This window comes from Urtica dioica, chromosome 7 (genome assembly GCF_054948205.1).
Source record: "Urtica dioica subsp. dioica isolate 48M chromosome 7, U.dioica_male_clone48M_v1_H2, whole genome shotgun sequence".
Taxonomy (NCBI): domain Eukaryota; kingdom Viridiplantae; phylum Streptophyta; class Magnoliopsida; order Rosales; family Urticaceae; genus Urtica; species Urtica dioica.
The window spans coordinates 27,275,157-27,287,239 of NC_142762.1; the positions used below are offsets into that span (position 1 = coordinate 27,275,157).

The window sequence follows — 12,083 nt, forward strand, 5'->3', positions numbered from 1 at the left end:
TATAGCCATGAAACATTAAGGAAAATAAATGAAAATACAATGAAAGAAATAAAACAACATATCGTGTTTATCGTTTAATAGACATAAACGACACTTATGAAATATTTGATCTCGAATATTTAAAGAGTTTTCGATTTTATTCCTTTAGTTTTCATATACCTTTGTTTTAAATTTAATTCATTAATAACTTATTGACTTATTATACGTGTGATTGGAGTAGAAAAGAGGACCAGCGATTATGTGACTTCATTAACGTCGATGCTTATCGTTTTCAAGGAAAGAAAAATCCTCGACCGTTGCGCTCACATGAATTGCAACGTATCTTTTTTTTTCTTTTTTTTTTTTGTATAATTACGACTTTTACAAAATTGGATTGGAATTTCAGTTGCGTGGTCCAATAAGGAGAGAGAGATATATATAGAATAACATGTGACATTTGGATACGTCTCCCACAAATTTGGATGACCACAACAAAAAGTTGGATAAGTATGCTTCTTTGTATCCACGTTTGACGCTACATTGTCCTTGAACATATTATTTAGTCTATTTTTTTTTTATTAGTTTGTACTCTGTGTAGTTCCTTAGTAACAAAGAAGTTATTTTCATCACCTTTACTATAAGCAAAGACAGAAGAAATAGAGATGCTCAGGCCAATCCTCCGTAAGTAATACCATATTTAAATTCTTCTCCATAAATACACTATGTAAATATTCATAACAATATATAGTATATGGAATCTGGCTGAATATTTTTCTCCCCATTGTATTACAGGTTCAAATGCTCGTTGGGTTGTTCCATTTTCCGATCACTACCTGCCCCTTTCCGGTCTGACCAGAAAACGCACTGGTTCGGGTTATGTAAGATGTTCTTCAATCATGTTTCACAATTGTTTTTTAAATATTATTTTATTATTTTGTATGAGTATAACTTATTTCATATTTCTGAATGATTGTTTAGAGAGTTGAGGAAACCCATTTCAGATTGTTGCCTGATTCAGCCAAGGAATGTCCAAACTCGTCTCACAAGGGAGCGGATTTGTTTGGTGAAATGAAACAGAGGTTCCTAAGCTTTAAGAAAAATGTATATTTGTAAGAACCTGTGCCACCTAATTACTTACCCATTTTTATTTTGCGTATATATTTTTTTTTTTTTTTTTTTGCGCATTCCATTTAATTTTAAGTTAACTTTTTGTGGTAATGTAGAAATACATATATATCATATGTACGTATGTAAAAACGACTAGTCAATTTACTGTCTTGGACACAAGTGACACAGCTATATAAACTTGAACAGGGAGGAATTGGAGCATTATCATAAACTTGCTGAAGTTCAAGCACCAAAGGTACAAAGAGTTTTTTTGTTTTGTTTTTTTTTTTTTTTTTTTTTTGAATAATTCTAGATTTGGTGTTAACATCTAAATATAACACAAGAAATTAACATATACCAAACCTCATGGATTGCACCTAATTGCATTCAAAATACTGTTTCCATTCATATCTTATTATGTCTGTCGTCACTGGTGCCAAATAAAATTTTCTTTTCACACGATTGATTTTTGCACAGATTTAACAAATTTAACGAGTTTAACCACCACAGTGCATGGTAATTGCTTGTGCGGACTCAAGGGTATGCCCGTCCAACATTCTCGGGATTCAACCCGGAGAAGCCTTCACGATTCGAAACGTCGCTAACTTTGTTCCTCCACTTGACGTAATTTTCATCGACCCTATTTCCCTTCCTATTCTTCAATCAATTTTTTCAATTAATGATTTCCGATTTTGTATAACAGAATGGACCGTCGGAAACTAATGCGGCCCTAGAGTTTGCTGTAAATACCCTTAAAGTAAGTCATCTTTTTTTCATTTCTTTTTTACCTTCCAATACATAATATCAACTTCTTGTCCTGAAAAATTGATGAGAAATTTGATAACTTTTCAGGTTGAGAACATATTAGTTATTGGACATAGTAGATGTGGAGGAATTGAGGCTCTCATGAACATGCAAGATGAGGTCAACACAAGGTCTCAATAACCATCTATTTTTAGTTCTTAGTCATTCTTCTTACAATCAATTTAAATTAACAATTACTTATACCCAACTATGTTGTCTTTGGCAGCTTTGTACACAACTGGGTAATCAAGGCCAAAGCTGCCAAGTTTAGAGCAAGAGTCGCCGCGCCCTGCCATAGCTTTGATCAACAATGCAGGCACTGCGAGAAGGTTTTAAATTAATTGTGTGGATAATTTTATAAATATTTAGCCAATATACAGTTTAAGTAAATATCTGTTTTTGTTCACTACAGGAATCAATTAACGGTTCATTGCTGAACTTATTGACATACCCTTGGATAGAGGAGAGGGTGGAGAAGAACCAGCTCTCAATTCACGGTGGCTATTATGATCTCATGAATTGTACATTTGAGAAGTGGACTCTTGGTATCAAAACTAGCGACACTGATGGGAATAGATATTTTCTGAAAGATCAAACATTTTGGTCTTGACATTCATGTTTTCTTCTTTATATATACCAAGGAAAAAAAAAACATTTTTTTTTTTTGGTAAATTAGATTATGTATATAGAAACTTGATTTTCTCGCTCGACTACAATTAGCCGTGGGGAATCCTTGATAAATTAATATTCCTATTAAATTAAACACATGGCAATTGATCACACGTTTGAAATGGCATCAATCTTATGCTGGTAGGTTTAGTGAGAAGTAATTATAAATATTGAGTTTTTAGCGCAAATATTTATATGTTATTAGGTCCCTCAAACTAATAATTTCATAACTGAAATGGTCATCAAAAATTTTATTTTATTTTATTTATTTAGTAATAAAAGGACTCATGCAAAAATTTTATTAATAAAATTTGAAAAGCTTAAATTATAATAAATTAACAAAAAAAATTAAAACTCCTAAAAGAATTAGATGGAAAATAAATCACACACAATGACAACAAAAGTTACGGGGTCTCAATAAACCACGCTCCAACTATTGCGAATTAAATTATTTAGATCTTTTAAATTTTGCGACCCCAACTGAGATCCATACCCATAAAATCATAATTGATTTATTAATTCCGAGGTTCAGATCTAATGAATAAAACCATAAAATCACCTGGATATAACATCCGGTGATACGAAAAACAAAATTTAAATCTTGATTATTGAAACATAATAAACAAAAGAAAAAGAAACGAGCACCGGTCACGGGGTCACTCTTTCTGCCGAAACGAGCACCGGGGGGCCTTCCGACCCAGGAGAATTCCTGTCAGGATGGACTTTGCTCACACGAGAGACAGGCCAAGTATGCGAAACCCGCCCAGACGCATCTCCTCGCCCAGGAGAGTTGTCACGAGCAACGTGTACCCGCCCCAACGTGTACAAGCCCTCCTCTTCACACGGTTTCGAAGGGTTCTCAAGGCCAAAATCAAGTGGGACCCATCAATAAACGCTAAAAATCCACCAACACAACCACAAACCCCTATAAATACCCCCACTACTTCAACACATTGAAGGTAAGTCTCTCTCTCTCTCTCTCTCTCTCTCTCTCTCTCTCTCTCTCGCTAGACTATGCCAAATTTTACTCAAATATTTCTCTCACAAAACATACTTTTGAGACTAAAATCAAGAGAAACCAAGAGAAAACAAGGCCATCTCCATTCACACTAATGCCACCAAGACTAATGTTGAGCGTCGGAGCATGCGCCGAGGAGAAACCATTTGCGTTTCTCTAAGTTCACGTTTCATTTTCTTGGGATTCAAGAACGAAGAACACATTCCCGATGAGGAGCAAGGCGAATCACCACCACACATTCTTTTGGAGTTCTTGGATGCTTTGAGCTTTCTCCTAAACTTTCTTTAGCCCTCTGGAATATCGAAGAGTGATTTTGAGCTCATCCAAGACTAGACACGTGACCCATCCAAGCACGTGCACATGTCCACAGATGTTAAATCCATAAAACGGCTTAACACGCATCACAAGGACAATCTCACGGTTGCGGTGACGGCTCTAAGCTCCAAACAATGTCCATGAAGATTAAAAAAAATACTCAACCCAAACAAACCTACGATAAAAATGAGAAAACGTCATCTTAACATGGGAGGACTATGTTGATCAATACTATAAATTGGAATTTTTGTAGTTTGGAAAAAGGTGGCAACGCTCGAAATTTAGCCATATAGTTTTTTATTTATCGATTTGAGACATTATGGTTTTGTTTTTTTAATGAATGAAACGTTATACACAAATGGAGCCATCAAAATTAATTTTGTAGTACTAAGTTTTCTTCAAGACGATAAATTCTTGTTTGAAATTCCAACTCCTAAAATATTTGGAAAGACATAATTACAAACTTAAATAAATTGTTTTGTAATTTAAAAATATTTTATTAAAAATAAAATTGCACCTAAAAATAAAAATTAACTTTTAAATTTCTAAAATTTCTTATAATGTGATAGGTTTCACTAAAAATATTTCAGTTACATAAAATGTATGAATTTGAGAGTGCTGGTATAATATAGAATGTGAAATAAAGATTCCAAATAAATAATAAAAAGGGACAATTATGTTAGTATCTTACTAACTCACTTTTAAAAATTAGCAAAAATTTCATTTTATTAAAAAAAAAATCGCCCACTACGTCCACAATAAATTAATTAACTAATTAGTAAATTTAATTACAAAGACGTTTGGATCCAGATCACGGAGTCAGGAGCAACTGACATATTGCCGTGGATTGTTGATTGACCGAATCTTTTACCGATGAAGACAGATGCCACCGCTAAGAGCCAAACATGGTTATCAACCACGCAACCCTTAGTCGTACCCGAAAGGGAGACAAAGTATCACGCAGCCGGTCGATATGAACATAAAATCATGAATTTATAATTCCATAATTTTGTTATTATTCAATTTATTTTTATAAAAGAGATTACTGTATTTGTTAAATTTTCAATTTAAATTTGCGAATAGTATTAATAGAGAAAGCTCCGTTCTTATTTAACTTGAAGTTTAGCCACTCTTGAAATGCAACAGTCTGTTTTGATTGATACCAGAATTTCGCTTTGGATGAAATGAATTTTTTCATCGGTCTGAGGGCCTATATTAAATATACGTAGTACTCTAATTCTGTTTAATGAAATATATTACACAAAACAATGATTTAACCAAATTTATGACATAGTAGTGGTAAATGATTTGTTCATGAATAATGATATTTCTTTTTCTTGTTTTTTATGGGTAATTACCTCAATAGTTCAATAACACATTCTTATTTAAAAAAAAAAATGGTACAAAATAACCATTTGAAACTTATTGATTAGCAAAATAGTCAAAGTTTTAACTTTTCAGCAAACTAACTAAATTTACGTTTTCAAATTTGACAACCAAGATTAAATTTTTGTACGATTATTATAAACAACTTATCACTTTTAAAAAAAATTAATCTTGGGGTCAAATTTTTTTTTAAATCAGATTACTGCACATTTTGGCTATTTCACTAAATAAAGATAAACCTTGACTATTTTACACATTCATAACTTTAAATTGATTAGTTAACTACATCACCATTTTAAAAAATAGCTCAAGTTTTATTTTATTAAAAAAATTTCTATTAAGTCTGAAATAAATTAATTTAACTAATTGCAGATCGAATGAACTACTTTTTTAATAAAATAAAACTTAAACTAGAATTTTTTTTAAAGATAATAGAATGATTTATTGCAACAAATTTATGTTTTGTTTATCGTAAGCCCTTTTTGTTAAATAATTTAGTAGTTAAATTAGCAGCTCGATAGCTGATAGTAAGGAACGGTAACTCAAACTTTAGTTAATTTTAAACAGGAAAAAGATAAAAGAAAAGAGAGAAAACAAAAAAAAAAAAGAATAGTTTTCGAAGTGATTACCAATGTGTTACACTTGCGCGCTTGAAGACGAGGCAGTACATTTCTGTTTTTATTTCCGTAGTATTAATTTAGTCAGATAATTAAGATTTTTAGATTCAATCATCGGCAGTGAAAGAAATTGGAATCGCCGAGTCAAACCGTTCGCAGAGACGCCATGATTTCCCAGCTTTTCGTGCTTTCTCAGCGAGGCGACAATATAGTCTTTCGCGATTGTAAGTCCATACCGTCTCGCTTTTTCGCCATCCTCATCGTTGCTCCAATTACAGATCCTTGTTCCGATCTACGATTCTCTGTAACTATATCGTCTGTCATTTCAGATCCATTATTAGGTTCAGTCGCACGGAGTTATAGATTTTTCAATAAAGAGAGTGAAGTTTGTATATAGCACAGGAATTGCGTAGTTGTTTATTCCTAGTATGTGAAATGAAAGATAAAAGATGCGTTTTAGGACTGATAATCCTGTTTTCATGGCCTATTGAGTGAATCGAGAATTTGGACTTCTTAGGAACATCGCCTTCCTGTCACATTATCGTCCTTTATATGTTTGATTTGTTTGAATTGGGTTAGATGCTATTGATCAATGCATATTCTTTTCTGGGGATGCAGACAGAGGTGAGGTACAGAAAGAGGCAGCAGAGATATTCTTCCGCAAAGTGAAGTTTTGGAAAGAAGATGGGCAAGAAGAGGCACCACCTGTCTTTGTAGGTATTATCTTACTAAAGAATGCTCGTCCATGTTTTCTGAGGTGGATGAGTTTTTATGCAGATATCCCTTGTATGAAACCAAATGTAAAAATAATTCATCTTCACTTTTCTGAATCGGCCGATGCAAAAAATAAAAATAGAATGCTCTCTTATTGTTATTGAGTTTGGATATTGGGTTCTTCGAAGACGTAGATTTGCCTACTTTTCCATGGAGAGCCCTTGAAGTATATTCTGACAGAATATGATTCTTTTATGGTAGCTGTGATTTGGTATGAATCAAATAGGTTTTATTTTCTTCGTCTAGATTTGAACTGTGTTCTCAAGAAATAGGTAGAGGTGAACTCTATGATGACATGATTGTTTCAAATGTTTCTTAATAAGCTTCTTTCTGTATGCCAGTTTGTTAATAATTCAATGCATTGCATCATGCTAACTATTTATTTGGTTGTTTGGTTTTCATTCCAACTGATAGAATGTGGATGGTGTCAACTACTTCCATGTGAAGGTTGTGGGATTATTTTTTGTTGCAACAACAAGAATTAATATTTCCCCGTCTCTTGTATTGGAGCTTTTGCAAAGAATAGCCCGCGTCACCAAAGATTATCTTGGGGTTCTCAACGAAGATTCAATACGCAGAAACTTTGTGCTTGTGTATGAGTTGCTCGATGAAGTCATTGTAAGATGTTTTCATATTATTCCACTGTCACATGCATATTTTATTAAAAAAAGAGACAGAACTTGTTTTACTGAAAAAAATTGCGCGTCTCTTTCGAGTACATGTATGACGAGTATTTCTGAGCTTAAGCTGGTATAGTACACCTGAGCTAAGCTAGCCTCTCTTGTCTCAAACGCATGAATATTATCACCCCATTTAAGCTGGTATAGTTCTATTATTCGCTTGAGTTTGACTCTTCAATAATTTCTTCTACTAGGACTTTGGCTATGTGCAAACAACGTCAACGGAGTTATTGAAGTCCTATGTATTCAATGAGCCAATCGTTTTTGATACTCCTCATTTGTCACCTCTTGGTACTGGTGGCCTTTTCATGGTACTGTGGCATCTGCTATATTCAGTCCCTCCATTAAACAATAATATTTACCTTATCTTATATGTAATCATTCACGACGTGGTTAGAGGCTTATGAAATGGAATTCACTTTCAGCAAGGAACCAAAAGAATGCCAGGGACTGCAGTCACAAAATCAGTTGTTGCAAATGAGCCTGGAGGTAGAAAGAGGGAGGAAATATTTGTTGATATTATTGAGAAGATCAGCATCACTTTTAGTTCTAGTGTAAGTGACTTTTATTGATTTCTAATGTTCATAACTTTATATTTTCACAAATATAGTTTACCTCAATAAGTTCTTCATTGGAGTTGTATGCTCTTTTTGTTTAAAAGGGATACATTCTGACATCTGAGATTGACGGGACTATTCAAATGAAAAGTTATCTTTCTGGAAACCCGGAAATCCGTTTGGCACTCAATGATGACCTGAATATAGGAAGAGGCGGAAGATCAGTGTATGGTAATATTTTGGCTTATTATTTTCCATTAAGTATTTTTTTTTACATTACTTTATGCATCTTTGTTGTATTATAAAAGGTTATACAATCTGCACCGTAATCTGATTTTTGTTCTTCCAATCTTTGGGATCGATAGCGTTATATGACATCCTCTAATATAATGGAAAATGATCTTATAGTGTGTTTAATCTTATCTTTAGGATTTCTTTTTTATCATGCCATAAAATTGGTTGGCTTCATATCTGCTAGACTTTGCCCCAAAGTTAACATAACCATACCAACTCCCTCATGTCAATCCGACGGAGGGCAAGTAAAATAGAAAAATACTGGCATTGAGTTTCAGGATAATCATGCTTGAACTTATATAACTTCATATAATATGATAATGTTAGCTATATATATTGGCTGATGGATAACCTTGACTATTCTTTCTTTAAATTTTATTGGGAATGTTTTATTTTTCTCCCTGCTGTCTCGTTAATGTTTATCTATCTGACAGACTATGGAAGCTCTGTTGGCTCGGGATCAGTTGTACTTGACGATTGTAATTTTCATGAATCCGTTCGCCTTGACAGTTTCGATGTGGACAAAACTTTGACCCTTGTAAGTGAGGCACATATGATTGACGATACTGTTTAAAACCATCTTGATTGTATAAAACATAAAATGGTTTTGTAAACATCTAATGTTTTGTAGGTTCCTCCGGATGGTGAGTTTCCTGTCATGAACTATCGTATGACTCAAGAGTTCAAGCCTCCTTTTCGTATTAGTGCTTTCATTGAAGAAGCAGGAGCTCTTAAGGTGAATATTGTTTTTCCCCTTTGAAGTAATAAATAGAGGTTTGAAGTCATAATTTTGTATAACAAACAAATTTAGTTGTAATAAAATAAAATAACCCTAAAAAGGAAGTAAGAAAACTTAAAAGCATATCTGACATAGCAAAGTGATGAATTTGCCACAGTTAATGATCTTCAATTTTCATCAATATCACTTAACCTCACATGTTTGATAGGGCCATTGACCATGGATTGGAATACTAACGACGGTTAATAGAGAAATAATGAAGATATACCATTTATTGTTGGTAGCGATTTCACATTTTATTGTCTCCAAATACTGAGGGAATACCACCAAAAAATAAATAAATCGTTGATAGATCACAAAATGAAAAAGAAAAAAAAAACGGCATTGAAAAAAATTATTTACAAATAAAAGAACCCTTTTGAAGTATATATATATTCACACACGCATACACATATACGTACTATTTCCAATATATACTCATGCACATGCAACGACTTGAAACATGATATATATATATATATATATATATATATATATATATATATATATATATATAATATACATATATATTCACACACGCATACACATATACATACTATTTCCAATATATACTCATGCAACGACTTGAAACATGTCGAACCTATCCAGAGATTGGGCTTGTGCCCTCTGACTAACGACTTTAGACATGACTTGTTCTTTATTCCTTGGGATGGGCTGGCATGTTTTTGTGCCTTTTGTCCGGCTCTATGGTTCAAGCCCATTTCATTTTAAATTTTTGCAAACTTTTGTCAGTGTTCCCGGCTGTAGCGCGATGGCTGCTAAAAATAGAACCGCCCGTCAGTATTGATATCTCAAACCTTACGATTAACTTATTTCCATATCGATTAAATAGCTCATTTCTCAACCATTCTCATAAAATCAGTACACCATGCCTAATTGTTTTTCCTTTTGAAATTGAATTGTTCAGTCTTATGCAATGTTTGTTAGAACTACATACGGTTTTATTTTTTTATTTTAACCATGCCTCTAATGAATACATAATGGAATCACAATTGTAGGCTGAAGTGACACTCAAAGTATTTGCTGAGTTTCCCTCTAGTTTTACGGCAAACACTATTGCCATTCAGATGCCGCTTCCTAAATATACCATGAGGTAATCTATTATTTCATAGAAATTTTAGTACTCCTTTATAGGTTAAAAATTTACTTGAAATGGTCTGTTTCGCTGATCAGACATTGAGTTCTAGCTAAACTTATCTTCTTTTGTGCTTTTAAGAGATGATCTAAAAAGCTTGTCTATTTTTTTTAAACATGACCAAACAAAGTAAGGCGCCTGATCTCTTAGTTATCTAGTATCACCTCAGTGCACAACATATATTTAGAAATCGTATAAGCTTGTTGAATCTCTTAGTTATCTAGTATCACCTCAGTGCACAACATATATTTAGAAATCGTATAAGCTTATTGAATGTTTAATACTGTTTAATTGCCTGGTTCTTTGAATGCGAATTCATAATAGAAGGTACTGCTGCTACTTTTGACACAGAAAGACCTACACCGTCTTAGTAAGACAAGTCCATTTTTTTCGGTCAATAGAGTGTTTCCTTGTTGTGAAAGTATGTTAACAGTAAACTGATTGTAGAGTGTTCGTACAATTGTTTTAGCAGAGAAGAATATAACCTCCTAGAATGTGGATATGGATACTTTAAATGATACTGCTACACGTATGCTCTATATTTTCAATTTTGCATTTTCAGAGCCAGCTTTGAATTGGAACCTGGTGCTGTTGGACAAATGACAGATTTCAAGGAGGCTAATAAGAGACTTGAATGGAATTTAAAGAAGGTAATAATTTCTTATCATTGTTTTATGACATTTTCATTAATTTTATTTTGTTCTAAAGAGTTTTCTTATCGATTTTGAAATCCGATAAATCAAACTCTTTTATACTTTTAATATGAGCAAGGATAACATTGATGAGAGCAATTTTGAACAGATTGTTGGGGGATCTGAACATACTCTGCGAGCAAAATTAACGTTTTCACAAGAATCACATGGTACTCTGCGTGCGTGTGTGTGCATATATATATATATATATATATATATATATATATATATATTGTGTGTATTGTATATCTTTCTATCTTTGTATCTCAAATGAGTGTATTGGGTCATGCAGGTAATTTAACCAAGGAATCTGGACCAGTTAGCATGACGTTCACAATACCAATGTACAATGCTTCAAAGCTTCAGGTAATCAAATATTTGTGTTAAGAAAACTATAAATAACGATTTAGTTGCATAAAAATCAGAAATTGTCTCTACGAAATCCTGATTGGCGCGGATTAGTTTGATCAGTACAATATATTCTCCGATGTCCCTAGATTAATGTCATCGACTGTAGCTTCTTTTGCAATGGCAAAAATGGGTGATCCCTATCCTTACACTTCTTTGATGTAGGTGAAGTACTTGCAGATCGCAAAGAAATCAGCAAATTACAATCCATACAGATGGGTGAGATATGTTACTCTCTCCAATTCCTACGTCGCACGTCTGTAGGTCATAATTTTCTTTTTGCCATTTTTCTTCCCTGTGAGTTCTTAGTGCATTAACATTCTAAGTTGGACTAGAGAAGGCTGATTCGGCTCTGTTCATTGATTGTTTTGGATGTGGCACCATAATGGTATCTCTTATTGCGGGTGGTAGATTACTGTATGATTTTTGTTCTTCTCTAGATTGAGAATCTGGTTTAAAAGTTGGTGGTGTTATTGGGATTGTTTTAATCGTGTCAATTAAAATAAATGAAATGAATTAAATGTGCCTTTTTTTTTTTTTATATATAAGTTGTCGAGACTTTCAATAGGTAATGTTTGTGAAACCCAAGAGTATAAACTTCTTACATCTCTTAACAAATGAGACATCAAGACAACAATAATTCAATTTTAGAATTGGATGAAAGCACGTTGTGTGGAAACTTCCGACGATCGAAATATAGACTAATCTAAAATTCGAGCAATTCATTAGCTCTTTCAAAAACCAACAAAAGTTAGTGAACGGGTCGAAGTGTTGGAAGACCACCAATCATAGTAAAAGACGTTAGAGTGTTTGCACCGTCAAAAGACTAGCAAAAACACTTGAACTAAT

At 33.3% G+C, this 12,083-nt stretch overlaps 2 protein-coding genes across 3 annotated transcripts; both read left to right on the forward strand.

Moving 5' to 3' along the window:
• Nucleotides 1–504: 504 nt before the first annotated feature.
• On the forward strand, nt 505–2,504 carry LOC149390613 (beta carbonic anhydrase 5, chloroplastic-like). Of its 2 annotated transcripts, none has more exons than XR_016300157.1 (9): nt 505–660; nt 772–857; nt 958–1,088; nt 1,294–1,342; nt 1,597–1,710; nt 1,790–1,843; nt 1,939–2,010; nt 2,117–2,219; nt 2,303–2,504. XR_016300157.1 is itself a non-coding variant. In XM_089619661.1 (9 exons), the coding sequence occupies exons 1-9, from the start codon at nt 642–644 to the stop codon at nt 2,498–2,500; spliced, it is 837 nt and encodes a 278-aa protein (XP_089475787.1). In that variant the 5' UTR covers nt 507–641; the 3' UTR covers nt 2,501–2,504. The 2 variants fall into 2 exon arrangements, 1 of the variants encoding a protein (XP_089475787.1); XM_089619661.1 differs by having other exon boundaries at nt 507–660; nt 1,939–2,021.
• Nucleotides 2,505–5,857: 3,353 nt separating this feature from the next.
• On the forward strand, nt 5,858–11,773 carry LOC149390614 (Clathrin adaptor complexes medium subunit family protein). Its single transcript, XM_089620440.1, has 13 exons — nt 5,858–6,119; nt 6,514–6,608; nt 7,084–7,287; nt 7,544–7,660; nt 7,775–7,903; nt 8,011–8,137; nt 8,635–8,738; nt 8,832–8,936; nt 9,998–10,092; nt 10,697–10,784; nt 10,936–10,996; nt 11,119–11,192; nt 11,400–11,773. Exons 1-13 carry the CDS (start codon nt 6,062–6,064, stop codon nt 11,496–11,498), a joined length of 1,356 nt encoding a protein of 451 aa, XP_089476566.1. The 5' UTR covers nt 5,858–6,061; the 3' UTR covers nt 11,499–11,773.
• The last annotated feature ends 310 nt before the right edge of the window (nt 11,774–12,083 follow it).